The sequence below is a fragment of the Penicillium argentinense genome (assembly GCF_028826775.1).
Source record: "Penicillium argentinense strain IBT 30761 chromosome Unknown utg000004l_segment0_segment0, whole genome shotgun sequence".
Classification (NCBI taxonomy): Eukaryota; Fungi; Ascomycota; class Eurotiomycetes; order Eurotiales; family Aspergillaceae; genus Penicillium; species Penicillium argentinense.
In genome coordinates, this window is record NW_026622663.1 from 3,595,659 (window position 1) to 3,621,364 (window position 25,706).

Genomic DNA, 25,706 nt, shown 5'->3' on the forward strand with positions numbered 1-25,706 from the left:
GCGAAAGACATATAGATGTATTGGGTATTCCTTTCCTTGACGCCAACGAAAAAAACTAGGAAGATAACTGCTTCTGTCTTCCTGCCTACTTCTTTTGTTTTCATTATAGTTGGGTGCGCTTCTCAAGCTTCAAGCTGCGGTGGCGACCTTGCTGTCTGCAAAATCCAGCCTGGCCCGAATTCCAAATTCTGAGATGACACAACGCAGACGGGTAATTCGGTCCTCGAGCTCAGATATTTCATCCTGCTGCTCCTCCACGGACCGATGCATGTCTGGCAGTTCCTCTACCACTGCCCGTGCCTTTTCAATCCGAATTTTGACCGAGCTAGTCGCGGTGGGGAGATCTTTGACGTCGAGGGGCGAACGAACGTTTGGATCGATTGAAGAGGTGTCCGCTACAGCTTGTGAAGCTGCAGGGCCATTACTACCACCACCGGGGATGCTCGATGGCGGTTGCTGACCATTTTGTTGCGCCTCCGTGGATGCGCCAGAGGCTCCTGGAGCATCACCGGGAGCACCCACTGTCGGATCTGTGGGGGCTTTCTGAGAGAGCAGCTGAAGAAGAACCCCGTGGAGTGGTGGAAGGACCTCAAAGGTCTGTGGTGAAGGGAAAGGAACCGTCTGGTTCGTGTCTTTGGAAGGGCTCTCGGGCGCAACCGAGGACTTGGGCAGCGGGGTGGCTGCAGTCGGAGACCTCGAAGCCATTGCAGATCCAGGGGAGATCGGAACCCGAGGGTAAAGGTGTGGAAGAATGGCCAGATTCCGGCTGGGATAAGTGTTTAGGGAAGAGTCGGAAGCGCAGGGTGACGTCGGGGCTCAACCAAAAGCGTCACCGGGAACGTGCCCCTCCTTCACCGGCCAGTCAATTTTCGCCCGCAATCGCTCTCTCCCTCTTTCCCCCCTCACTCTCATCATCTGCCTGAAGGTAAGCATAGTGTCCTCCGGATTGAACGCTTATTTGTCTGGGTTCAGCCATTCATTCGTGCTGCAGGTGTGATTACGAGACAGACAACCCCCACCATGGCTGCGGTTGACCAAAAAGTCGCTTTGAGTATGATCGACTTGCCCCCCAGGTCCCCAGGATAACCCCAGGCTAACGCGAGCTTGCAGTCGTCATTGACGGTTGGGGTATCCCGGGCCCCAATTCGCCCACCAAGGGCGATGCCATCGCCGCCGCGGAGACCCCGTACATGTCCGGCTTCGCCGAGGCCAACTCGAAGACCGCTCAGGGTTTCACCGAGCTGGATGCCTCCTCTCTTGCTGTCGGCCTTCCCGAGGGCCTCATGGGAAATAGTGAGGTCGGTCACCTGAACATCGGTGCCGGTCGTGTTGTGTGGCAGGACAGTGTCCGCATTGATCAGACCCTGAAGAATGGCGAGCTGAACAAGGTGGATAACATTGTCAAGGCCTTCACCCGAGCCAAGGAAGGCAATGGCCGTCTGCACCTGTGCGGTCTGGTTTCCGACGGTGGTGTTCACTCCAACATCACTCACCTCTTCGGCTTGCTGGAGGTGGCCAAGGAGATGCAGATCCCCGAGGTCTTCATCCACTTCTTCGGTGATGGTCGTGACACTGACCCCAAGAGCTCTGCCAAGTACATGGAACAGCTCCTGAACAAGACTAAGGAGCTTGGTGTTGGTGCTATCGCCACCGTTGTTGGCCGCTACTACATCATGGACCGCGACAAGCGCTGGGAGCGTGTCGAGGTTGGCATGAAGGGCATGGTTACTGGCGAGGGTGAGGACAGCTCTGACCCTCTTCAGACCATCCTAGACCGCTACGAGAAGAAGGAGACCGATGAGTTCCTGAAGCCCATCATTGTTGGCGGCAAGGACCGTCGTGTGCAGGGTGAGATCGCGCTGCTCCAAAATCCCACCGCATGATCAACAACTAACTCTCTGGCAGATGATGATACTCTGTTCTTCTTCAACTACCGTTCGGATCGTGTTCGTGAGATTACCCAGCTTCTGGGTGACTACGACCGCTCTCCCCGCCCCGATTTCCCTTACCCCAAGAACATCTCCATCACTACTATGACTCAATATAAGACCGACTACACCTTCCCCGTTGCTTTCCCTCCTCAGCACATGGGTAACGTCCTGGCCGAGTGGCTGGGCAAGAAGGACCTGCAGCAATGCCACATCGCCGAGACTGAGAAGTATGCCCACGTCACTTTCTTCTTCAACGGTGGTATTGAGAAGCAGTTCCCCGGAGAGATCCGCGACATGATCCCCTCCCCTCGCGTGGCCACCTACGACCTAGACCCGAAGATGAGCGCTGCTGAGGTTGGTGCTAAGATGGCCGAGCGTCTTGGCGAGGGCAAGTTTGATTTCGTCATGAACAATTTCGCTCCACCTGACATGGTTGGTCACACTGGTGTGTACGAGGCCGCTATCCAGGGTGTCGCTGCCACCGATAAGGCCATTGGTGAAATCTACGATGCCTGCGTGAAGAACAACTACATTCTCATGATTACTGCTGACCACGGGTAAGCTTCGCTCCAGTTCACACCTGAATGTCTTCGATACTAACAGCTGTGATAGAAACGCCGAGGAGATGATCAATGAGAAGGGTACTCCCAAGACCTCCCACACCACCAACAAGGTTCCTTTCGTTATGGCCAACGCCCCCGCTGGCTGGAGCCTCTCCAAGGAGGGTGGTGTTCTGGGCGATGTTGCCCCCACTGTCCTGGCTGCCATGGGCATTGAGCAACCTGCTGAGATGACCGGTAAGAGCCTTTTGGTCAAGGCATAAATATGAGTGCATCATACGATGTGCTTGTCTCAAGGTGGTTACGGAAATGAATCTATGAACGGATGTTTTAAATATTGATACACAAGATATGAAATAAAAATAGAGGTGCAATGATTTGATTGCTGATAAACCTGCTCACTGTTAAAAGGTACTAAAGATGAAAATCACAGTAACCATACCTCTCCCCAGCTTTTCAAGTATCTAACAGTACCTGAGACTCCTAATTCTATGGATATAATATGGATATAATATGGATATAATCTGTCACATGGACTGGAGACCTCGTACAAGTAAACAATCTTGTTATAATCGTTGGCTTCTTTTTTTCTTTTTTGCATCAGTGCACAGGAAGTGTTTGGTGGCTAATCACATAGAACTTGGTCACATCACATCACATACGAACAGGTAGATGTGAACCGGATTTGATTGTATACCCTACCTAGGTATGTAGGAGTTCGGGCAAGGAATATAGTATGCACCAGATAGAATATAGAATGTGCAACTTAGTAAGAATATGGCGGAAGAAACACTGTCATCGAACCCTAAGCCAAAAAGGTCCTAATTGACGTTCGCAGTACGAGATGTTGGGGAGAGGGTGTGACTAGGGGAAATCTCCAGGTAAAAACCAATCTAATAACAGCAAGCTGCCCTCGTTGGAAAACAAATACTCAAAAAATTCAAGCAACACCAAAATCATTAAGGGGATCATAAAACAGTCAACTATTCGAAAGCGAGCGAGGCTATGATATAGTCACAAAGGTCATCAATCGTCGCCAGGCAGCCAAAGCATTTCAACCGTACTCTAATTTATAGCGCTTGGTTTCCTCCGCGCCTACTAGTCATATTTCCATGGCTAGGCTGCTGCTGCCGGCGGGTACCTAGGTACTCAACTAAGCGAAGTGTAGGTCAAGCTACACCCGTGGACAAGGCAGCGTGCACATGTTATCGCATATAGCGTCAAATCCATCTTGACTGTTGTCCATCAAGGTTTCAATCATTTCGGCTTTCTGCTCTATATGTTCCAGTTTAAGCTGAAGCAGTTGCAGCTTGTTGTTGGGCCTGGGCTTGGATTTGAAGAACCTAGTCGTAGAGATTGATGTTAGCACGTGTAACTTGGGATCGCAAGCAGTCGCTTTTTACCTCGGCGCGTTTCTTCTCGCCCTTCTCCTCCTTATCCTTGATCTCTCCTTCAATGCGCTTGCTATAGGGGACAGGTTAACGAATGAAGCCGGCGACAAAGGAGAGGAGGTCATTAACATTTCTTTCTCGATGAACTCCAAGCGACCGTTGACGGCTATGGTAGCTTCAGCCTTGTCCTGCTTCAGTAGCACAGGTCCAACGAGCTTGTAGATGTTCGATTCATCGTCCAGTTGGGCGAATTCGCTCTGCACACCCTGGTTCTCTTGCTGCTGCGACTCAAGTTTTTGGCGAGCATCGACCAGACCCTCGAGATCTGCCACCGACATAAATTAAAAACCATTGACGACAATCGTTGAAGAACGCGGGAGCAAACATACCGGTCTGCAGCTGCTGGAACTCGTCCGAAAGGGCCTGAAGCTGTTTCTGGGCGTCCATGGCGACGGTTGGCGGGGAGGTGGGAGAGGAGAAAACCACCGACTTCTGCCCGCCCGTCAACACCGACCTCTCCCTTCCCCCCTCCAATCCCATCATCCACACCTCCCGCTGCAAAACCTGCAATTCTTACGTCTCTCCCCAATCTTCGACCCTGCCATTTACCTCCGACCAGCTGCTGCCTCCCGTTAAGCCGCTGCCTTCGCCCGCCGAGACCCTTCCCTGTCCTGTTCTCCCCGCTTTATTGCTCCGCGGTTGACTTGCCACGCCACCGAAACGTCCACGCCGCGACGCCGCAACGCTCTCACCAGTATGAGTAACACTGATTTTCTGGGGCGGGCGATTGACACGGTCAAGAAGGCAATCGAAAATGACAATGAGGGCGAGTACGAGAAGGCCTATCAGCTTTACTACTCCTCATTGGAGTTGTTCATGCTGGCTCTCAAGTGGGAGAAGAACCCCCGGTCGAAGGAGATGATCCGCGCCAAAACTGGCGAATATATGGACCGCGCGGAGAAGCTTAAGAATCACTTGGCATCGGCGGAGGGTCGAAAGAAGCCGAGTGCGGTGGGCGCAAATGGAAAGGTGGCGCAAGGAAGTGGGAAGAGCGAGTACGTGTCTGCAGTCTGTTTGCGTGAATCGTACACTTTGCTGGTCATGAGACTTGCATTATCTGAGGCCAGTAAAGGTGCGTATAAAGCTAAAAGACAAATCTAACTGAAATGGATTCACAGGAAAGAAGACGACAACGGCGAAGACGCGGAATCGAAAAAGCTTCGCTCAGCGCTTCAAGGAGCCATTTTGTCTGACAAGCCGAACGTTAAATGGGAAGACGTTGCCGGTTTGGAGAGCGCGAAAGAGGCATTGAAAGAAGCTGTTATTCTTCCGATCAAGTTCCCACATCTCTTTACTGGGAAGCGACAACCTTGGAAGGGCATTTTGCTCTACGGTCCTCCGGGTACCGGAAAGTCGTACCTTGCCAAGGCTGTCGCTACAGAGGCGAACAGTACATTCTTCAGCGTTAGCAGCAGTGACCTGGTATCTAAATGGATGGGTGAAAGTGAACGGTATGATGCGCCGAGTTCCACGACCGCTACGGCGTCTCTAGACGAGACATGCAGCTGACATGAATAATAGGCTTGTGAAACAACTCTTCAATATGGCTCGCGAGAACAAACCGGCAATTATCTTCATCGATGAGGTCGACGCGCTGTGTGGACCGCGTGGTGAAGGTGAATCCGAGGCTTCACGACGTATCAAGACCGAGCTACTGGTTCAAATGGATGGTGTCGGAAAAGACTCCAAGGGCGTTTTGATTCTGGGCGCAACCAATATTCCCTGGCAACTCGATGCCGCCATTCGACGACGATTCCAGCGCAGAGTTCACATTAGTCTGCCCGATATCAATGCCCGGATGAAGATGTTTATGCTGGCCGTGGGCTCGACACCATGCCAAATGACTCAGGCAGACTATAAGCAGCTGGCCGAGATGAGCGAGGGCTACTCTGGTAGCGATATCAGTATTGCCGTGCAGGATGCTTTGATGCAGCCGATTCGCAAGATTCAAACTGCAACTCACTATAAGAAGGTCTGTGTCAATATCTTCATTTCATAGGTGGAATTCGCACTAACTTTCTAATCTAGGTTGTTTTTGAAGGGGAAGAGAAACTTACCCCGTGCTCTCCAGGCGACGCCGGTGCAATGGAGATGACCTGGCTCAGCATTGAAGCGGAGCAGCTCCTTGAGCCCCCACTTGTTCTGAAGGATTTCATCAAGGCTGTCCGCAATTCTCGCCCCACGGTCAGCCACGAGGATCTTCAAAGAAACTCCGAGTGGACACAGGAGTTCGGCAGCGAGGGAGCGTAAGCATGGGACTCACGGTTCATTCGCAAGCATCTTATCTCACTCCCTATACCATACAATACGCCGTTGGTAGGATGGCAGCACTCCCTTCTCTTCTTGTTGAAGGTTGAAGAAGGCTTGTCATGGAATAGACCATACTTGGCCGCCCGCATGTTTCTGGCTCTAACGGTTTTGGTGTTCAGACGTTTTGTTATTTTCCAGTCTTCTTTTCACTTGTTTCAAGTACCTTGGCAATGGCGAGGCGTTCAATGAGCAAATATCCATGTGTTTTTTCTGGCGGTTTGTCGTCATAAGAGCAACAGTCGCATACATACTCGTTTCTCAGACTTTTATAAGTTCGTATGCCTCTGTAACCCCAACTTCGTAGCATTGTTAGGATTATTCTTGGTCATAAAAGCCGCGGACACTATCTCTGAGGTATACATCTTTGCAGACATATGCGAAGACAAATTGGGTGAAGTATCAAATTCTAAACTGCCAAGACGTTACGGTAGACTAATGATCACATCATCGTCCAATTCGCGCCATTCCATCCACTATGCTCAATGAATGCGGATTTCCAGTAGCAACAGGCAAGACCGTAAAAACGCCCCGTGCTGAAAATAAAAACAAGCCGAGCAAGAAACAAAGAAGGGGTGTACAAACAAGACATGTCGGGGAATCTCTCGTGGCAGAATGATAGACGCTAGGAAATGAGAAAAGCACAAAATGACCTTAGAATTAGACGGAATAGCGGCAGCTAGCCGGCATGAGACAATCACTGACCGAGCTGACTTCTGTTCGAGCTTTCTCGGCGCTTCAGCATCTCGCTTTTGGCTCGCTTCAACCCCTCGCCGATCTTTTTGGTTCGCCTCCACTCCTTGCCCATCCGTTGCATACGAACGGTAGCCACAACCATTGAGATGGCAGAGCGGAACTTGCTTCGAGGAGTACGGACATTGTTGCGGTCTCGAGATTGAACGCCCATCTCGGAGATCATACGGAGATCTGCTTCGTTGCTGTAGGTTACCAAGCCATGTTAGTGAAACAGCCATAGCCACAATCCTGTTAAAACTTTGAAGGTATACGTACCATGCTATGCGAACACGCTCGCCAAGTTCCATCAGTCCCTTGCTCCAAGCCAGATCACGACGGAATTTCTCTTCTCGGTGCAAGCGGGCACGGAGCCAGACAATCTCTTTGCCCAGGCCACGAATCTCTTTCTCGTGTTTAGACTTGTTGGTTGATTTTCCAAATGAGATCTTTTCCAGAGCTTCGTCGTAGCGTTGCTGAAGTACCTCCAGATCCTTGGTTGCCGTTTCAGCCTTGCGAACGCAATAGGCGCGCTCCTCACGAATGCGCCGCACTTGGTTCTTCAACTCGTTCAGACGTGAATCACGCTCAGACACCTTCAGCGCGAGGGATTCGGCCTCGAGGGTCGACGACTTAAGTAGTTCGTGTAGGTCCTTCTGGTCTTCCTCTCTCATGACAGCGCGTTCAAGATCTCGGTTCTTGGACTTGATTTCTTTGAGCGATCGGTGGGCATCAGAAAGCTGCTTCCGCAAGCTTCGCAGCTCCTCATGAAGCTTGTTGGAGGGCGAGTTATGAATAGAATTCGAATCAAACTTATTCATGAGAGCTTCATGGAGATCTCTCTCCAAATCTGCAACTCGCGACTTCAAGGTGCGCGTGGATGCTTTATGGTCCGCTTCGCGCTGCAGGAACTTCTTCTCGCGGTTCCGAGCTTCCTCGAGGCTGTGTCGAAGAAGCGATAGATCCCCATGGGCAGTCGACGGTTCGTTCTCCGTCTGGGGCTGATTCTCAAGGATGGCTTCAAGTTCCTGAATACGTCGCTCCAGACGTTGTACTTTCGTCTTGGCCGAGGTCAATTCTCGGTCCCGGTTACCTGAGCCTGCAAGTAGCTTGTCCTGAAGACGGTCAATCTCAGCGGAGAGACGACCCTCTTCTGCCGTCGCACGTTCGATTTCGGAACCAAGTTGCTTCTCGAGACTATCCTTAGCCTCAAGTAGTGAAGACTTGTCATCTCGCAGTCGTTTCAATTCGGTCTCAAGCCGGGACGTGGTCCTCCGAAGCTCCAGCTTTTCACGATCGAAGCGAGTGGTGTCATCCACATTTTGAGGTTTCTCGAGCTGGGCATGTAATTCAGCACACTCGGCTTCAAATTCGGCCACAGAGGTCCGCAGGTCATGCATTTCGACATGTGCATTGGCAAGTTGGTCACGAAGCGTCTGTCTGTCGGCGATTGCTTTCTGCAGTTGATTCTCCACGTCTGAAGAGCCCTTTTGGATTCGACCCTTGGCGTATTCTTGTTCGTCCGCCAAGCTTGACTGCAGCACCACGACTTCATCTTCCAGAGCCTGCACTTTATCCTTGAGTGACTGTTCTTCACGACGCGAAACACGAAGCTCCTCTCTGACAGTGAGAAGGTCGCTGCGCTGTTCATCAAGAATGTGTCGCTTCTGCGAGAGGTCGTTGTCAAGTTCCTTGATTTGACGTTGCAGGACAGCTTCCTCTTGGGTATGACGTTGTTTCTCGCTGTCAATGGCTTCCTGGAGCTTGTACTCCTTCCCTGAAAGAGTGTGTTCCGTTTCTTGGAGCCTCTCAATCGTGCGCTTGTATCCCATGGCTTGTTCTTCGGCGCGGTCTTTCTGAGATTGCAGGGTACGCTTCGTGCTCTCCCATCGGTCTTGTTCGAGGGCAAAGTGTCCCTCTTTATCCTCGATCTCATGCTGAAGAGCTTCAATCTCATCCTGCAGTCGATCGACTTCAACCTTTTGCTGCCAGCGAAGATTTTGGGTGTCTTGTGCCCGGTTTGTGGCTTCTTCAACGGCTGACTGAAGCTCACGGATTCTAGACTGTGCACGGGCTAGTTCACTCTGTAAGCCTCCAGATTCATCGGTCAGAGCATGGTTCCGTGTCTGCAGAAGCTCCTTCTCTTCATTCCTGCGTTGAATTTCATCGAAAGCCTCTTGTAGACGAGCGGATACACTTTCAAGCTCCTGCTGGGCCAATTCTCGCTCGCGTCTCGTCGATGCCAGGTCTTCGCCAAGCTTACCGGTATTACTCTTCAAATCTCGTTGGATGTCATCGTAGCGTTGCTCCAATCGGGCCAAAGTCGTGGTTTTATTCTCGACATCGATTCGGAGGGTTTCGTTCTCTTGACGCAACTGCTGCACTTCTTCCTCAAGCTTTTCAGCTCTTTCCTCCAGCTGTCGGCTAAATCCCTTTGTCATGACGGACTTGTTCGACATCTCATCTTGTAGCTCTCGAAGATCGTCCTCGGCGCGTTCCTTCTCATCGTTGGCCTGCCTGGCAGTCTCGTTCGCATCTTGGGCGTCTTTATGCGCTTGTTCCAAACTGACCTGAAGCTCTTGGATCTGCTCTTTCGCTCGGTCGAGCTCGGCTTGAAGTTCTGTGGCTGCGTCGCCCTGTTGCCTATTCTCTCGTAGCTCCTCGATCTCTTCGTCCCGCTCATCGATAGCCCGCTCCTTTTCTCTGACCGTGGCCTCCAGATCCTCCATTTCATCGCGAAGTTTCTCGGCCTCCTGAGACTTCTCGTCCTTGGCGAGTCTCAATTCTTCTCGGAGGTCCCGGAGCTCGTTGTCCCTAGAGTCGATCTCCTCCCGCATGAGGTCCATCTCACGCTGCACCTCCTCGTCGGTATGCTTCCTTCGAGCCCGATCTCTCATCTCCACGAGTTGTTGTCGATACTCCTCCAGGTCATGTTCTGCCTGCAGCAGACTCTTTTTGTAGCGGGAGATGTCGCGCTGCATAGTCAACCTGGCGACCTTGAGCTCTGTGTTTTCTTTCAGGGCGAGGGTGTTGTATTCCGGGCCGGCCTTTTCGATCTGCTCCTCCAAGTAGTGAATCTTGAGCTTGAGGTTCCAATTGTCTTTATCGAGTCTGTCAATGATCTATAAAAATTAGTACAGCAATCGATAATCGCGTATTTAATTGACCCATACTCGTTCTTGTTCCTTCAATGTCATGTTCTGTCCGTCACCCAGCACACCTTTGCCGTCACGTCCCAAAAGGCCGGGTAGCGGAGTACTCTGTGCGCTGCTACTAGCAACTTGGGGAAGTGGCGTCGGATCTTCGGCAGTCATATCCTCTTCATAAATATCGGACATATCCATAGCGGGCAGTCCGGGGGTATGAGCGCTGCCGCGATTGCCGTCCCGCATATAGCCCGGGGTCCTTGGATCTTCCATTCCTCGAGTCGTAGACATGTTTTTCAGGAAGTTGTTCTTTGTCGCACTCTTCATAAGTGGCGTAAACTCCCCCTAGCTGGTCCCGCAGACGGAAGATGCTTCAACGCGCTTCTCGTCGACTTGTTTGCCGTGCTCGCGCGTGGAGTGCCGACCTTGGAGGTCCCCGATGTGCGTTTCCTCCCATCCCCGAAGCCCTTAATCACGTCATTATCCTTCGAAGGCGTGTGGAATGAGTTTTCCACCGAGTCGAGTGCCGATAAGTGCGTACGGCCCGCGCTCCGAAGGCCGTTAGTCAGGTAAGTCGCGTTCCCGTCGATTTCGGTGCGCGGCGTATCGATGTAAGGGAACGCCATTGTGCCAAAATCGTGTGTCGTATGTTCAAGGCCATTCAACACGCGACCATTGCTGTCAGAAGTCGGAGATCTTGGAGGGGAGAAGATTGGAACCAGACGTGTTTTTGGGCGAGTTGCGACGGGCGAAGCATCACTGTTGATGTCTAGCCCAAAGTGGCCTAGTGTGCAGGTCACGAGTGGGGCCCGCCTTCTGCCTTCCGCCTTTTTTTTGGATTTCGCGGTCGGAATGCCATGAGGTCATGCGGTGAAGCGGCTTCAACTGTTCAACATTACAGACTGCCTCGACGATGGCGACCGAGGAGGACATCGCGTGGTTCAGGTCCACCTTCCGCCCAATCCCCAGACCAGAGCTCCCGGAGGACTCTGTCGAGTACTTCATTTATCACCCCCCTCCCCCGCCCCCGCCGTTATCGATGAAACTGCCGAGACTCGCGCACGATTGCTGGAGGTTCAGCGCACAGCAGCAGAATTGATCAAGGATTTGCTCAAGGACTACATATGGCAGCGTGAAAAATTCTTTTTGGAGTTTGCGAAGGATGATGGTACGATTATCTACTATCGAGACCTGGTTTTGATGGATCTATCGGTTACTGATCCCAAATATATATATGCACAGGAATCATATCGCTCCACGGCCGCACCAACTATGGAGACTCTATCGAAGATGAATGGGTAATTGTGTATATCCTGCGCGAGTTGACTAAACGACACAAAGATATCTGGGTCAAAGTCGTGGACAGTGATGGCGAGTTCCTGCTCGTCGAGGCTGCGGCAACGCTCCCTGCATGGCTAGAGCCCGAAGTCGCAGACAATAGGGTGAGCTCTGAACCAATTCTTACGAGCCCTGGGTTTGATACTGACCACATAAAATCGTGCTCAAGGTCTGGATTCACCAAGGAGACCTTCGAATCATTAAGCCCAAAAAAAATGTGAAACGGAAGATCACAGAGAAACTGTCGTTTTCGGAGGCCAAGAGGATCATACAGGAAGAACCAGACCGCCTGATGAAGTCTGTCATGATACAAGAAGAGGCCTTCTACCGACTGCGCAACTATCCCAAGCAAATCCCCGAAAACCTCCATTCCGCGATAATCACGATTCCTCGCAAAGTCGCGTACCTTCTGCACAAAAAGCCAGCATACATTTCTCCTGCTGTGGAGGCTTTCTACGTCCGTGATCCAATTGCTTTGCGACCCCTTCGTGCCCAAGATGCCTCCGATCTTACCTTCAAGCCTGAAGACATGGTCACAGTTAGTGTTCGGTTCACGCGAGTTGGATACGCCCAGTTGAAGAGCCAAGAATTTCCCGTACCCCGAAGCTGGGCGGGTAAACTGCCCCCGATCAACGAAACGAAAGCCCATACCCGTGCAGAAGCCGGAATGAAGCTTTCATGCGGATTTGAAATGCTGCTCTACGACCCACACCACCAAGATAAATCCGCTGTTCGTGAAATGAAGATGTTGTTAGAAGACGTTGAAGCGGGCGATGAGGCACTTCCTTCCGACGAAGAGATTGATAAGACCTGGGACAAGCGTGAGGACGATGAGAAATGGATGGATATCAATTTTCAAGATCTTGACCAGGAATTAAAGGGCAAGGGCAAGGACAAAGAAAGAGACGCTGGAAACTTTGGCGATGCAGGTGCCCAGGAAAACCTTCAGCGGATCGTGGCCCGTTTTGAAGAATTCCTCAATGATACTTCAGCTGGATTCGATGGAGCCGATCTCGACGCCTATGCCACGGACTCCGACGTCGATGCCGAGGACTCTGATGCGCCGAGCGACTCGGAAGAAGACGAGGAGGCTTCCTTTGACGAAGCAGAATTTAACCAAATGATGAAGGAGATGATGGGCATGCCATCCGGGTCCGGTCAGGGACCATCGCTCGACACGCATCTACGAAACCGAATACGAGATCTTGATTCCGATGACGAGGAAGATAGCTCGAAGCAGATCGATGAATTATCCCAGCGGATGGAGGCTGAACTCAAAGGAACTGGCGTCTTGGATTTGAATCGCACGCAACAGAAACTGGCAGCCACGAAGCAATCATCCAAAGAAGCCGGTGGACCATCTACAGCCGATGTGGATGAGGACGAGGACGAAAACGTCAACATCAACCTGGCCAAGAATTTGATGGAAGCTCTCCAAGGACAAGCCGGGACGGCGGGACCCGCTGGCAATATGCTGTCGATGATGAACTTGCGCATGCCCAAGGATGACCGGGAGTGAGCTTGATACGGAGTTTCACTAGTGTCGATGAAGCATACTAGTAACTCCATACATGATCTCGTGTTTCCACTTCGTGTCTACAATGGGGGAGTGTGACCGAGCGACAACGAGTGCTGAGTTTCTTTTGCCTCGGCTCCTCGGCATTGTACTACTACCTAATATCGTTTGTTCGAATTGCGAGAAAAGGCCGAGCGTTCCTCGTGCCTCGTCACCATAGTTGTGCGACTTTGAAACCGGGCACCGGCCGCCGCTCCATACAATGGCAGTCTAGACCGAGATTTGAGGGCGAAGCGCGCGCGGCGGTGTGATTGTGAGACATGATTTAATCTGTCCATGAGGGACGAACTCGGCGCGTGATCGGGCCATTGGGAGGGTTCTGCAGTTCGCATCGAAACGCGGCGTGACGAACATGGGCAGCTGAACGGGTTATAGGGATCTTCGGTGACCCAGCGCAGGGCGATTGTGCAGAACCCGCGAAGATCAGCCATCCCGTTCGGGACACGCCAAGCTTAGGTAGACGAGACTCCGTTCCCATTTCAGTTGACCGTTTCGAGGATCCTGCGTTTTCCATACTCCATAGTGATCTAACGTTGTAGGTGAGCGGATTGACACGCGGCTCCACCGTGCAGCCGGTGTGCCCGCAAGAGCAGGTCAGACGAAGAGAGTTTTCTCCTTCGGAGTTCCCATGGCTCCACCGAGGATAATCGCGCAGGCCCACACGAAAATTCAATTTCGGTTGGGTCGGTTCCACGAGCTTGGTGTTTACGTACTGACAGCGGTGGCTTTGAGTTTGTCTACACTCGTGTAGGCAGGGAATCGTGTGAGGCTGGACCGTAGGATGTATTCAAGAATGTAGAGAGTACAATGTACTCGTAGCTAACAGTACTTGCGTATAGTATATCAGTATATCTAGGTACAATGTACGTATACAAATAGCAGTGTACTCTAAGGTAGTGAACTACGTACTATGTATAGTACCTGGGATGCACCCAACTCCAAGATCTCATCCCACATGCAGATGCAGGGTGCGAGCACGTACATCCAGATGCTACCGTAGGGAGTGGTGCGACAGCGTGGATCACCGCGACGACTCTCGTGCAGAGTGAGACATGCGAGCTGCGACCACGAGTGCCCACGTGGGGATCTGGGCGATCCAGAAACGCAAAAAGGAGCCTATCTTGGAAATTCGAGTTCGGGGTGCACGTTTCGAGGGTGGGAGACGAGTTTCGCATTTCGAGCCGCAGGGCCGAGGATCTACCAGCGTGCAGGGAAGATCATCGATGATCTGGCATAGCCGACCAGCCGAGGCATTCCGTGATGTACTCCGTCGTCTCACGGTACTCCGGTCGTCAATCAATGGACTGCCGGTGGTATACTGGAATAGGTAGGCGAGACGCGACATCTACTAATCCACGCTGCTGTACGTAAGGAGGGGAGCCTGCTAAGGGATCGGGTACTCCAGGCAGCGGCGGGATGGCGTCCATACTAGGGAAATCAACCACCTGCATTAATCAGAAAGGCATGGCTGGACCGTTAAGCTGTGCGGGAGAGCAGTCGCCCCAGGGCCATCGTCGATTCGCCGACTAGTGCATTAGTCGCCCATGACGGATGGAGACCAAATTGTTGTGGATCCGTGGGTGGCGTTCCTGCAGCCAGTCACCCGAGGCGGAAGTAAGCCCAGCCCAGTAAATCCCTCAGCCGAAGACATCCTGACGGTTTTCCATCTCCGCCTAATGCACGGCAGCCCCATGGCCATCGTCTCTAGTTGTTACGAGCCGCGGGGTGGAGGAGTCCAATAGGGACGCATTCGGGGCGCCGCTCGATTCGGCGGAAGAGCACTGTTCCATAGCGAAGTCTGCCGGAATTGCCTGAGATGGGAAGACCGGTACGGGAGTAAACACTGCTACATACCTGTAGTAGTGTCCTACCCTAGAGTAAGATAGGTATATTAGGCCCTCATATCAGGATGATATCCTGGACAGCCTGCCGGGAGGGTCCATGGACCGTCGTATACACTCTAATCTGATTGTCTGGAGGCGACTACCGGGCTGCAGGGATTCCTGCGCGGCATCCGATCTCGCTCTCGGGGGACTGGAAGGGCAGTGTTCCGCAGCGGGTAAATGGCACGCCCTGTACGCCCTCTTGTCGAATGGAAGCAATCATGGACTAGTGGAAGCTAAGTCCGTGCCGCGTGTGCAGTCGGGGGCCCGCGGTCACAGCCGAATGCGACGGAAGATAGTCGGGGCCGCACAGGATGGACGAAAGTGGTGATGTTGGAGAAGCAGATAGCCTCGTCGGAGGATGAATACGAGACATGCTGCGATGCAGAGTGCACCCATGCAGGGCCGACAGGATGAAAGATGGACCCCGCTGCACCCGACAGCGCGGACGCTAGTGCGGAATGGAGAAGCCACTGGGATTTCTGGAAGGTTGGGTACAACAGTTGTAAGGGTAAGGAAATGGCTGGGTACACCGGAGGTAGGGTACCCTAAGGCCATAGCATATGCTCGGATAGTCATAATATTATAATTATTATAATGATACTACTATACTGCCTAGGTTAAATACTACTCTCTTCTACGGCTAATCGGAGACGGAGGAAGCAGGGGCAATGCCAGAAACCCCCCGAGGCCATGAAACACGGAGGAATTACAGAGGCCGGGTCGCAAATTCGGGGACCGCCAAAGGAAAGCATCCTTAAAGGGAAAAAGCAATTGCGTAGATGCGAGACTCTGGAGACGGTCGGAGAATCCTCCGCAGGGTGATAGATCCAGCCGGGAAGGATGCCGGCATTTCCCAACTGGTCTAGTCGCCTGCTTGCAGCCTTTCCCCGCGAGCGGCATCGGTCTGGAACGCATCTGGCATCGGGCCGATTCACATGCAGATGCGAAAAAGGGGGAGAGGGCATGTCGCAGTAAGGAGGACGGGCCATCCAGGAGACGGGAGAGAATGTGAGATCAAGCCGCGATCAACCTGGCGCAACGGAGGGAGATACTCCGTGAGCGATGGATGCGCAGTTCCCGATCGCACGGAGTAATCAAATCGGCTGGGCTTCAGTGGGCAGGCAGAGTGGAGATGTTCGATGCTTCCATGGGCCTTCCATCGTCTCAGAAGGGGAGGCTGTCGCGCGAGGCCTCCACTTGGTCGAAGCCCGAACCCGAACAATTGGGAGCAGTTCCCGTGGCAAAAGGCCCCTGCCGCCATCCCTACCGCAGCGGACACTCGCTCGCTTTATAACCATCCCCCTTCCTCCCCTTCGTCGCGGTGGATCCTGCATACCCCCCAATCGCAGCATGCTCCGCCAGGATGGTTTGAATTGTCCGTGTGATTCGTGATCTGCCGTCATGGACTTTATCGTGAGTGCTTGCCGATCGCCCTGGTTGAGGCTCTCGTCGCTCGAGCGGCCATCGGTTTGGGTTCATGATCTCCCTTCTCGTCCGCCCTGTCTGATGAGCTCGCCCACTAATCATGACTTCGATCCAGCTCTCCCTGACGCACTTCTGCGAAGTGCATGGGCCCACCTCCATCATCTGCTCCCAGGTCGTCCCGTTCTCCTGTACGCAATGCCATCCCGACCTGGATGATCTTGAGACAACCACCAACGGCACCTCCTCTCCTCGCCAGTCCACGCCGCCCACCGCCACCTCCGAGGCGTCCGGAACCAAGTCGCCCAAGATCGAAGATCACCCGTATTTTCTCCGCGCCCAACAGCCGGCGTCTCCCGAAGCCCAATCCAACCGGGTCGGCGACGGCGACACATGCGCCAGCTGCAGCTTGTCGCTGCCCGAAGGCGTGAGCAAGCAACTGCCAACTGGAGGAGCTACCGGCAATCGCGATGGCAAAAACAGCAGCAGCCCGGTCTTGCGATCGCGCGAAGTCGTCTACTCATGCGGCAACAACCACGTCGACCTGGACGACCAGACGCCCGAGCCTCATGCTCACGCCCATGCCTCGCCCCCGGACTCCCTGCACTCCTCCTCTGTCGCATCCGATGCATCATGTCATACACACATCCTCACCTACCTCTCCCTTCGTGGTCCGCCCAATCCCGCCGACTATGCGCTTCTCCGCCGCTCCTCCATCCGCACGTTGAGCTGTGAGCTGCTCCCCCGCGGTCTGTCCTCCGGGCCATTATGCTTCGGCGATTCCGTGGCCGGCTACACCATCGCTTACATCTTTCGTCTGCCCGACCCGATGGCGCGCGGTAAACGCCGCAGTTATGCATTGGTGGCATTGGCCGGCAAGGACGCCGGAAGGGCGTTCCGGGCCTGCCCCATTATCTGGCGCGCCTTTGGCCGCATCGCATCCAGCATCGTGACCGCCGCAGAGCGGTTTCAAGAAGAGGAAAAGCGACGTGACGAGCAGAACAACTCCGCCAACAAGGCCGCAGGCCGACAATACACCCCGGTCTCTTCATTCCTCACGGGTCGTGCCATGGACCCAGCTGGCAACTCGCGACGCCTCGGTCAGATCCGGGCCCGCAATCTTGCCGAGATTGTCGGCAATGAATACATCTTTACCGAACTTCATGCCCATTTTGTCGCCTTGCTGCAGCAACTGGGCTCGATGTTTGGCGGTGTCCCCATCTCCGACGAACGTTTCGTTTGCAGTACTGTTGGGGATGAAGAGACTGCCGGCGCGGACCAGCCGGTGTTGGTTTCGACGAGTGCCGAGCGCGCGAAGAAAGCCAGCTCGTCTCCCAATCAAGACGCCAATGACCTTGATATGGGCAAGCTCAACATCACCGCTGGCCCCAAGCCAATACCTATCACTACCCGTCGGTCCGTCGTGGCCTGAACCATTACTGCATCACTTGATCTTTTCCTGCGCACCTACGTTCGAGATACCCCGCTTGATTTGCTTTCTCCGAAGCACATTCTCTGCCACCCCAATTTAATCGTTTCCGGGGTCCCTTGTGCATCTATTTGCTTTTTTGCTTGCAAGCGACGATGCCATATTTTGGCCTGGTTTGTTTTGCATATCTCTGGCTTTTCCGATTTCTTTCCAATTTTCGTTTCTCTCTCTTTTTCTTTTTTCTTTTTCTTCCTTTTTTTTTTTTGGCAAGGTGATTAATCTGGGCATAGACTATGGCGTCTCACAGACAAGGATCGGAGTTTTTTTTGCGGGCTACTTTTTTCTGATGCTTTTCCACGTTTCTCTCTCTTGGATGCTGTCGTTTGTCTTCCCATTTTCCTTGTTCAACTCCGCGAGCGCAGCTGCTTTACTGCTAGGTGTCGCTCGCGTCGCCTTACGATTGACCGTCTGATGATTCGTCACGAGGCATTCAAGAGACATGTATTTTATGTACTATCCGAACACGACTACTGAGCGTGGCCTGAAATGGCCAAATCTATTTGCAAACCCAAACGTTCCCCGTAATTCGCTTTGCAATACTCTTTATTCAATAGTATATCTGGGTCCATTCTTGAAAGTTGAAAACATGCCAATATAGTCCGGAGATATTCGGATAAACTAGCCATTTTCGGTTATTCCGCCAACCCGGGCCACAATCAAAAATCCCACCAAAAAGACGACCAACGACAAAGACCCGCACTCACATCTCCCATCACGAACAGCAAAGATGGTCGCCTTCGACAAGTGTGAGACCCGACCGGCCCATATCGACGCTATTCTCAATGGCCTCGATCGGTACAACCCCGAGACCACCACGGTCTTCCAGGACTACGTGGCACAGCAGTGCGAGGACCGCACCTTCGACTGCTATGCCAACCTGGCTCTGCTGAAGCTGTAAGTTGTTGACTTTCTTTTCTGTCTAGCCGCATTTCAAAAAACAAACATATGGCATCAATTCTATGATGAACGAACTTTTTCAATACACGTTTCCTATTACCTGACAACCTGTCGCGTACGGGGAAGTTGAGAACTTTCGAACTTCTGAAAGCCAGTCCAATGCATCTTATGGCATTGCGTTGGACCATCGATGTCCAAAAGAACATCCCCTTGTTTCGAATACTCAAAAGCCTCCTATTCAGAAGGACTGACATTGAATGAACCCGAATAGGTACCAGTTCAACCCCCACCTTCTCCAGCCCGACACCGTCACCAACATTCTGGCCAAGGCCCTGACCGTGTTCCCCTCTCCTGCCTTCTCGCTCTGCCTCGCCCTGCTCCCCGCTCACACCCAGCCTTTCCCTACCACCTCCGAGGCCCAGGCTGCCTCCCAGACCTCCGACTTTGTTGAGTCCGTCCAGAAGCTCTCCCAACTCTCCACCCTCCTCGAGTCCGCCCAGTACACCCAGTTCTGGTCCACTCTGAACTCTGACGACCTGTACGCCGATCTGACTGCTGATGTCGCCGGCTTCGAGGAGCTTGTCCGTATCCGCATCGCCGTCGAGGTCGGCAAGGCCTTCCGCTCCATCACCGCCGATGCTCTGGAGCAGTGGCTCGATGTCCGCGGCCGCGAGGCTCTCGTAAAGTTCGTCGCGGATGTCTGTGGCTGGAAGGTCGAGGGCGATGTTGTTCGCGTTCCTACCAACAAGGAGAATGAGGCTCGCAGCGAGGTCAAGAGCGAGCGTGTTGGTGTGGACATGTTTGGCCGTGTGATTCGCCGCGGTTTCGAGCAGGCTGCTTAAGCACCCCGTTCTCCTCTTTTTGACTTGATTGATATTCTCTCCCCGTTTAACTATTTCATTCTCCGTCCTGTCTCCGCGAAGGAGAACAAAAAAAAGAGACATGAGTTCATGAATCCCCGATCCGTCGTCGAGACGGTGATAGATTTCGCATGAGGAGGCTCGGAGATGAGTCGGGATCTGGCGCAATCTGGCGTTTCCTTTCCCTCGAGTTAATTTTACTCCCTTTGTTTTGTATTGGGATCCTTTGTTTTATTTCTTATCTGAAATGAGCGGATGATGACGGGATGTGCGAGATGCCCATGTTCATACCATAACCTCCAATGTCGAGCCACCTTTTCGTAGGTTGGTTTGCTACAATATGAAACATACAGAGTTCTTTTTCCCCCACGTAGAGTAGCCCAGACAGAGTAATGTGACTTGAGATTATTTAATACCATCAAGATAATGGACATACGAACTCGGAAGCACACATCATCAATGAGCCAAGGATCTTGTGTATAACAGCGTGGTTACACTCAATGGAATCTATTTTTATTTATGCCATAATTCATCACTTTCCTCCCCTCTCATTCGGGGTATATAGCGGATCTTGGGAACGTAAACTATTTCATCTCCTCCCACTGCACACCAGCCCACTCCTCTCGCCATCCGGTAACATTCATGGTCTCCGGGGCACAATCCTTCGCACAAACACCCAGGATTATGGTCCCCCACTCCATACCAGAGTCATCCTTTCCCAGACCAACGCCCTCACGGCCGTCCTCAAGCACGCTGATAGCATGGGGCGTAAGCTGGCACTCAAACACTCGCTCACTCCCACAGTACTCGCAGCGCGGAATACTTCCCCTGCCAGTGGTGGTCACCTTGGCAGCAGTCCCTTCAGGATGCAACCGCTTACCAACCTGATCAGCATAAGAATACAGCAGTGGTGCACCACGGTACTCATAGCGGAGAACCTGTTCCGGATTATGCGCGAGGCGGGTAGAGAATTTCATGAAAGCCTTATCGAGTTCCGACTCGAATGTATCCTTCAGATCGGCGGATCCAGCACCACCATCCTCATCCATCGGTTCCATCTGCACATTATCCGGGATCGTAGGCGTGGACGCGCGCGACATGGTCTCGTACTCCGCATCAAGGAAGAAGTTCTGATACGGTGCCGGAAATTCGGACTGCGCGGGCCACAGTTTCGGAGTGCTTGCGGACTCGGGCGTTTGTTTTGTGATGGCGGAGGGGACGATGCTGTTCTCGACACCTGGAGTCGAGAGACGGACCTTGTCAGCGAATGATTCGGCCAGCGCATTCGTCTCGCTTTGGGAGAGGGCAGGTTTGGGTGCGGGGGCGGGGGTTGTAGATTGGGGCGTCGCAAATGGATTGGCGCCGCTCAGGCTCCCTCCCGGCTTGGAGGAGAAGGGGTTTGCATTCGCAGAGACACTGCCTGTCAGAGACGTAGCTCCGAACAGGCTGGCGCCGAGGTCCTGCTTCGGCTTCGGGGGTGCAGGTGCAGGTGCGGGTGCGGGTTCCGGGACGGGTTTCTTCTCTGCTGGCTTCTCTTGTTGCTTACTGGGTTGAGGGTTCTCCAAATGGACCTTGCGGGTTGCGCGGTATGCGCGAATGCTTCCTGGTTTGCGATTGCATGGTTTTCTGGGGCAGCCGAAGATGTAGAGGCGGCGTTCGTTGTTGGAGAAGTGCTCGGGGAGATCGCCGTGCAGTTCGAGGAGAAGGAGCATTGGGCTATTGCAGACTTGGCAGTTGGCGAATTCGCCAGGTGGGGGAGTAGATTCATCGAGCCATTTCTATATAAGATGATATGAAATTGTCAGGCGTGTTGGAAGACATTATAGTTGAATCGGGTTTGGCAGAATCATACCGGCCAGCCGCCCAGGTGGCTGATTGTGTCCTCAATGACCTCATCAGCGGCGTAGCCGAGGAGGACGTTGGTCTCGGCGAAGTCCTCGTCGGTACTGGAATCGCTGTCGTAGGGATCCATTGTGTGGTAGATCAACTGTAAAGGCTGAGAGTTGCGAAGCCCCGCCGTTCAAAAAATTGCTGCGATAAGCGATACGCCCCACACTACCGCGGCGTACGGTAATATTACCGCGGCCGCAGTGTCATGACTCGACGACGGTCGACTCCTCTCTTCTTCCTTATCCATCACGAACCTCCTTTAGTCGCAAATAGACCAAGCGGCGAGTGACTATGGTTTATAAATTGGACCAATCCTATCTATGGCTTCTCTTTACATTCATTCTGCTCGCTTCTATCGGTGATGCGGCCCAGCAGCAGCCGCTGAAGCAAGTTATAGATGCCGTCCCGAAGCGGGTCGCTATCATCGGTAGGCATTCACAGCCCCATCGTTGGCATACAGAACAGGTGTCCATCAAGCATATGCCATTTAGCAAGTTTACTTACGCATTTCCCAGGAGCTGGGGCAGGAGGCTCCTTCGCCGCATACGAGCTGCGTAAGCTTGCGGATGAGGCTGGGATCCCTCTCGACGTCACCGTGTTTGAGCGCGCCTCGTATATCGGGGGCCGCTCAACTACAGTCGACGTATTTGACAACCCAGCCTATCCAATCGAACTAGGCGCTTCCATATTCGTTCAGGTCAATCATAACCTCGTGAATGCATCGCGCGACCTTGGTCTCAATGTCCGCAGTGCTGATTATGCGCGACCTCGGGAATCCGCTGAATCCATCGGTATTTGGGATGGAACGCAATTTGTTTTCTCTATCAAAAATAACTACAGCTGGTGGAATATTGGCCGGCTTTTCTGGAAATATGGCCTGGCTCCACTCTATGCCCAGAAATTGATGGAGAATATCGTGGGCAAATTCCTCCGCCTATACGAGGCCCCAATTTTCCCATTTCAATCACTCACCGAAGCCGCAGCCGAGGTTGATTTGCTGAATGTTACGTCTACACCAGGGGACATATTCATCAACGATAATGGGATTGGAGAATCATTCGCTCGCGAGATTATTCAGGCGAGCACCCGCGTGAACTATGGCCAGAACCTGCCGCTTATCCACGGTCTGGAATCAATGGTCTGTTTGGCCACCGATGGGGCCGTCTCTATTGATGGTGGAAATTGGCAAATATTCGACGGAGCAGTGAGAGTTTCCCAAGCCGAAGTGAAATTGAATACAACCGTTACTGCCATCGCTCGAAATGACGACGGTGTCGTGCGCATTACCTCGCATCCGACGGGGGACCTTGATTCTGCTCGGTCATCCGAAGAAACAGAATTTGACGAAGTCATCATTGCCGGTCCGTTGCAGTACTCGGGTATTTCAATTTCTCCTCCGTTGGAACATATACCAGATGACATTCCATACGTCAAGCTGCATGTCACTCTCTTTTCCACCCCGCATCGCATCTCGCCAGCCTATTTTGGTCTCCATGGTAAGGATGATAGTGTTCCAGAGGCAGTCTTGACGACCCTCCCAGAGCACGAAAAGCTCGGTAGAAATCCTAAGGGTGTGGGGCCGGCTGGTTTCTGGAGTATTAGTACACTGCGGTCGGTTACTCGGACCATTGTGAAGGATGGCGAAGAGCACCAAGAAGAACACTATGTCTACAAGATCTTCTCGCCGGAGCAGCCAACGGCCGAATTCATCGCGGAGGCCTTCGATATCGAATACAACAAAAGCTCAATGGTTGTCCCGCACAGCAACACGAGCATTGCTGATCTCCCCAGGAATGAAATCAGCTGGTTCCACGAGAAGGTCTGGCATCCGTACCCGCTTCTGTACCCGCGCGTGACCTTCGAAGAAATTCTCCTGGCCCCGGGCATATGGTATACGAGCGGCATTGAGAGTTTTATCTCTACTATGGAGACCAGTGCTCTGATGGGTCGGAATGTGGCTGCGCTTATGATGCAGTCATGGAATAAACAAAGTGGTCAGAGTTTCGATAACACGAAGACAACTACGAAAACTGAGCTATGAGTGAACGTCCTCAATACTCTTCTACTCTCTCTTTAGCCTTAGCCTGTTACGAAATTGCATGACTCCCCATCCGGCAGCACTTTTCTGAAAGTAATAAATAACTTGAATTCTCTATGCACATGAATCATAAAAGGCATTCGATCATTTTAAACCCTGTGCCAACAAGGCTCTTCTATTATACCCTTTAAACCCGCAACAGGAGCAAAACTAAAAATGACCTGTTTTAATATTTACTCCATCTCAATGGTACCAGGGGGCTTGCTGGTAAAGTCGTAGGCAACACGGCAGACGCCCTGCACCTCGTTAACGATGCGAGTCGAGACCTTGGTCAGGAACTCGTAGCTGAAGGGGTAAGGAGTAGCGGTCATGAAATCGCGAGTGGAGATGGCACGGAGGAGGATGATATTGGCGTAGACACGCTTGTCGCCCATCACACCGACGGCCCGCGACGGGTCAAGGGCGGCGTAGGCCTGGCCAATATCATCATAAAGACCGGCCTCACGGATCATGCTAATGAAGATGTTGTCGGCCTTGCGGGCCATCTCGACCTTCTCCTTGGTGACCTCACCCAGGACACGGATGGCAAGACCAGGGCCTTGTAAACTGGGTTAGATGTATGATGTTTTACGCGCGGAGAATGAGATGGGGACATACCAGGGAAGGGGTGACGGCCGACAAGCTCAGGGGAGATGCTCATCTGGCGACCAAGCTCGCGGACCTCATCCTTGAAGAGCTCACGCAGGGGCTCAATGAGCTTCAGACCGTGACCGGCCATAAGGCGCTCAGCAATACCACCGACGTTGTGGTGGGTCTTGATGGTTTGGGAAGGTCCTTTGAATGAGATGCTCTCAATGACATCTGGAAATTTGGTTAGCTGGAGTCTATCAGAGATAAGACATAGTACTCACCAGGGTAGAGAGTGCCCTGCAAGAACCACTCGACCTTTCCGGCGTTCTGGGCCTCAATCTTCTTAGCCTCGGCCTCGAAGACATCGATGAACTTGCCACCGATGAACTTGCGCTTCTTCTCGGGGTCATCGACACCCTTCAGACCAGCCAGGAACTCCTCGCTGGCGTCAACAACAGTGAGATTGATGCCAAGCTGTTCCTGGAGAACATCCTTGACCAGAGCACATTCGTTCAGGCGCATGCAGCCGTTGTCGACCAGGACAGCATGGAAACGATCGCCAATGGCCTCGGTCATCAGCTTGGCGGCGACTGTAGAGTCAACACCACCGCTGACAGCACCGAGAACTTGACCCTCGGGGCCGACAAGATCACGAATGCGCTTGATCTCCTGACCAATGAACTCAGCCATGGTCCAGGTTTGCTGGGCACCACAGATTCCGACAGCAAAGTTCTGCAGAAGCTTACCACCTTGCGGGGTGTCTGGGTTGTATTAGAACTGATAATTCCTCCAAAAAAAATTATTATATATGCAAGATTGGTGGAACTCACGGGTAACCTCGGGGTGGAACTGAATACCGTAGACAGGCTCAGTCTGGTGGGCAATAGCGGCGAACTCGGAGTTCTGAGTAGTACCGATGGTATGGAAGCCCTCGGGCAGATTGCACAGCTTGTCACCGTGGGACATCCAAACTGTCATGGCATCCTCGAGGCCATCAAAAAGCTTGTCGACGTGGCCACCAAAACGGGTGGCCTTCAAATCGGCATGACCATACTCCCGAGCGGTACCAGCAACTACGTTGTCGGCGTGCAGACGGTGGGCGATCTCCTGGAGACCGTAGCAGATTCCGAGAATTGGGACGCCAAGCTCGAAGAAGGCGGGGTCAATGTGAGGGGCGTCCTTCTCGTAGACGGAGTAGGGGCCACCAGACAGGATGATGCCCTTGGGCTTCCACCCCAGATCGGCCAGCTTCTGGGTACAGGGCAGCATCTCGGAGTAGACATTGAACTCACGGAGACGGCGGGTGATGAGGTGGGTACTATAGAAAAGAATAGCCGTCAGCATGAGGAACAGACTTATCATTGGAATTGAGGTTGCGAGCGCCTGGCGCGAAGACGAAACGTACTATTGGGAGCCATTGTCGAGCACCAGGATGGTGTCGAAGGAGTTGTGGGGGATGGCCTCGGTGGAAGGCATGGCGAGAATTGAATTAAGCGACGGAGGAAGAGACGCGGCTCTAGGGAGTGGGAAATATCGTAGAACCAGCAGGATCA

The 25,706-nt window shown here is 52.8% G+C and overlaps 11 protein-coding genes across 11 annotated transcripts; 6 read left to right on the forward strand and 5 right to left on the reverse strand.

Moving 5' to 3' along the window:
• Positions 1-129: 129 nt before the first annotated feature.
• Positions 130-705, reverse strand: N7532_004263 (mediator of RNA polymerase II transcription subunit 9; the record flags this gene model as incomplete). Its single annotated transcript, XM_056616757.1, has 1 exon — positions 130-705. One exon carries the CDS (start codon positions 703-705, stop codon positions 130-132), a length of 576 nt encoding a protein of 191 aa, XP_056477114.1.
• A 315-nt stretch (positions 706-1,020) lies between these two features.
• N7532_004264 (phosphoglycerate mutase, 2,3-bisphosphoglycerate-independent) lies at positions 1,021-2,754 on the forward strand (the record flags this gene model as incomplete). The annotated part of the gene is made up of 4 exons (XM_056616758.1): positions 1,021-1,051; positions 1,111-1,848; positions 1,906-2,488; positions 2,544-2,754. 4 exons carry the CDS (start codon positions 1,021-1,023, stop codon positions 2,752-2,754), a joined length of 1,563 nt encoding a protein of 520 aa, XP_056477115.1.
• Positions 2,755-3,780: 1,026 nt separating this feature from the next.
• On the reverse strand, positions 3,781-4,329 carry N7532_004265 (tubulin-binding prefolding complex subunit YKE2; the record flags this gene model as incomplete). Its single annotated transcript, XM_056616759.1, has 4 exons — positions 3,781-3,834; positions 3,895-3,955; positions 4,012-4,207; positions 4,272-4,329. The coding sequence occupies 4 exons, from the start codon at positions 4,327-4,329 to the stop codon at positions 3,781-3,783; spliced, it is 369 nt and encodes a 122-aa protein (XP_056477116.1).
• A 309-nt stretch (positions 4,330-4,638) lies between these two features.
• N7532_004266 (AAA family ATPase VPS4) lies at positions 4,639-6,192 on the forward strand (the record flags this gene model as incomplete). Its single annotated transcript, XM_056616760.1, has 4 exons — positions 4,639-4,937; positions 5,061-5,393; positions 5,464-5,914; positions 5,971-6,192. The coding sequence occupies 4 exons, from the start codon at positions 4,639-4,641 to the stop codon at positions 6,190-6,192; spliced, it is 1,305 nt and encodes a 434-aa protein (XP_056477117.1).
• Positions 6,193-6,946: 754 nt separating this feature from the next.
• On the reverse strand, positions 6,947-10,753 carry N7532_004267 (putative spindle-pole body protein (Pcp1); the record flags this gene model as incomplete). Its single annotated transcript, XM_056616761.1, has 4 exons — positions 6,947-7,187; positions 7,261-10,103; positions 10,155-10,472; positions 10,553-10,753. The coding sequence occupies 4 exons, from the start codon at positions 10,751-10,753 to the stop codon at positions 6,947-6,949; spliced, it is 3,603 nt and encodes a 1,200-aa protein (XP_056477118.1).
• Positions 10,754-11,040: 287 nt separating this feature from the next.
• On the forward strand, positions 11,041-12,984 carry N7532_004268 (putative regulatory factor Sgt1; the record flags this gene model as incomplete). Its single annotated transcript, XM_056616762.1, has 4 exons — positions 11,041-11,118; positions 11,181-11,295; positions 11,370-11,569; positions 11,635-12,984. The coding sequence occupies 4 exons, from the start codon at positions 11,041-11,043 to the stop codon at positions 12,982-12,984; spliced, it is 1,743 nt and encodes a 580-aa protein (XP_056477119.1).
• A 3,468-nt stretch (positions 12,985-16,452) lies between these two features.
• N7532_004269 (folliculin domain-containing protein) lies at positions 16,453-17,781 on the forward strand (the record flags this gene model as incomplete). Its single annotated transcript, XM_056616763.1, has 1 exon — positions 16,453-17,781. One exon carries the CDS (start codon positions 16,453-16,455, stop codon positions 17,779-17,781), a length of 1,329 nt encoding a protein of 442 aa, XP_056477120.1.
• Positions 17,782-18,565: 784 nt separating this feature from the next.
• Positions 18,566-19,577, forward strand: N7532_004270 (CSN8/PSMD8/EIF3K family protein; the record flags this gene model as incomplete). The annotated part of the gene is made up of 2 exons (XM_056616764.1): positions 18,566-18,732; positions 19,007-19,577. The coding sequence occupies 2 exons, from the start codon at positions 18,566-18,568 to the stop codon at positions 19,575-19,577; spliced, it is 738 nt and encodes a 245-aa protein (XP_056477121.1).
• Positions 19,578-20,179: 602 nt separating this feature from the next.
• N7532_004271 (small subunit rRNA maturation protein TSR4) lies at positions 20,180-21,567 on the reverse strand (the record flags this gene model as incomplete). The annotated part of the gene is made up of 2 exons (XM_056616765.1): positions 20,180-21,373; positions 21,448-21,567. The coding sequence occupies 2 exons, from the start codon at positions 21,565-21,567 to the stop codon at positions 20,180-20,182; spliced, it is 1,314 nt and encodes a 437-aa protein (XP_056477122.1).
• A 209-nt stretch (positions 21,568-21,776) lies between these two features.
• Positions 21,777-23,526, forward strand: N7532_004272 (putative prenylcysteine lyase; the record flags this gene model as incomplete). Its single annotated transcript, XM_056616766.1, has 2 exons — positions 21,777-21,912; positions 22,001-23,526. The coding sequence occupies 2 exons, from the start codon at positions 21,777-21,779 to the stop codon at positions 23,524-23,526; spliced, it is 1,662 nt and encodes a 553-aa protein (XP_056477123.1).
• A 230-nt stretch (positions 23,527-23,756) lies between these two features.
• gua1 (GMP synthase (glutamine-hydrolyzing)) lies at positions 23,757-25,629 on the reverse strand (the record flags this gene model as incomplete). The annotated part of the gene is made up of 5 exons (XM_056616767.1): positions 23,757-24,121; positions 24,181-24,384; positions 24,435-24,914; positions 24,984-25,471; positions 25,559-25,629. 5 exons carry the CDS (start codon positions 25,627-25,629, stop codon positions 23,757-23,759), a joined length of 1,608 nt encoding a protein of 535 aa, XP_056477124.1.
• Positions 25,630-25,706: the final 77 nt, after the last annotated feature.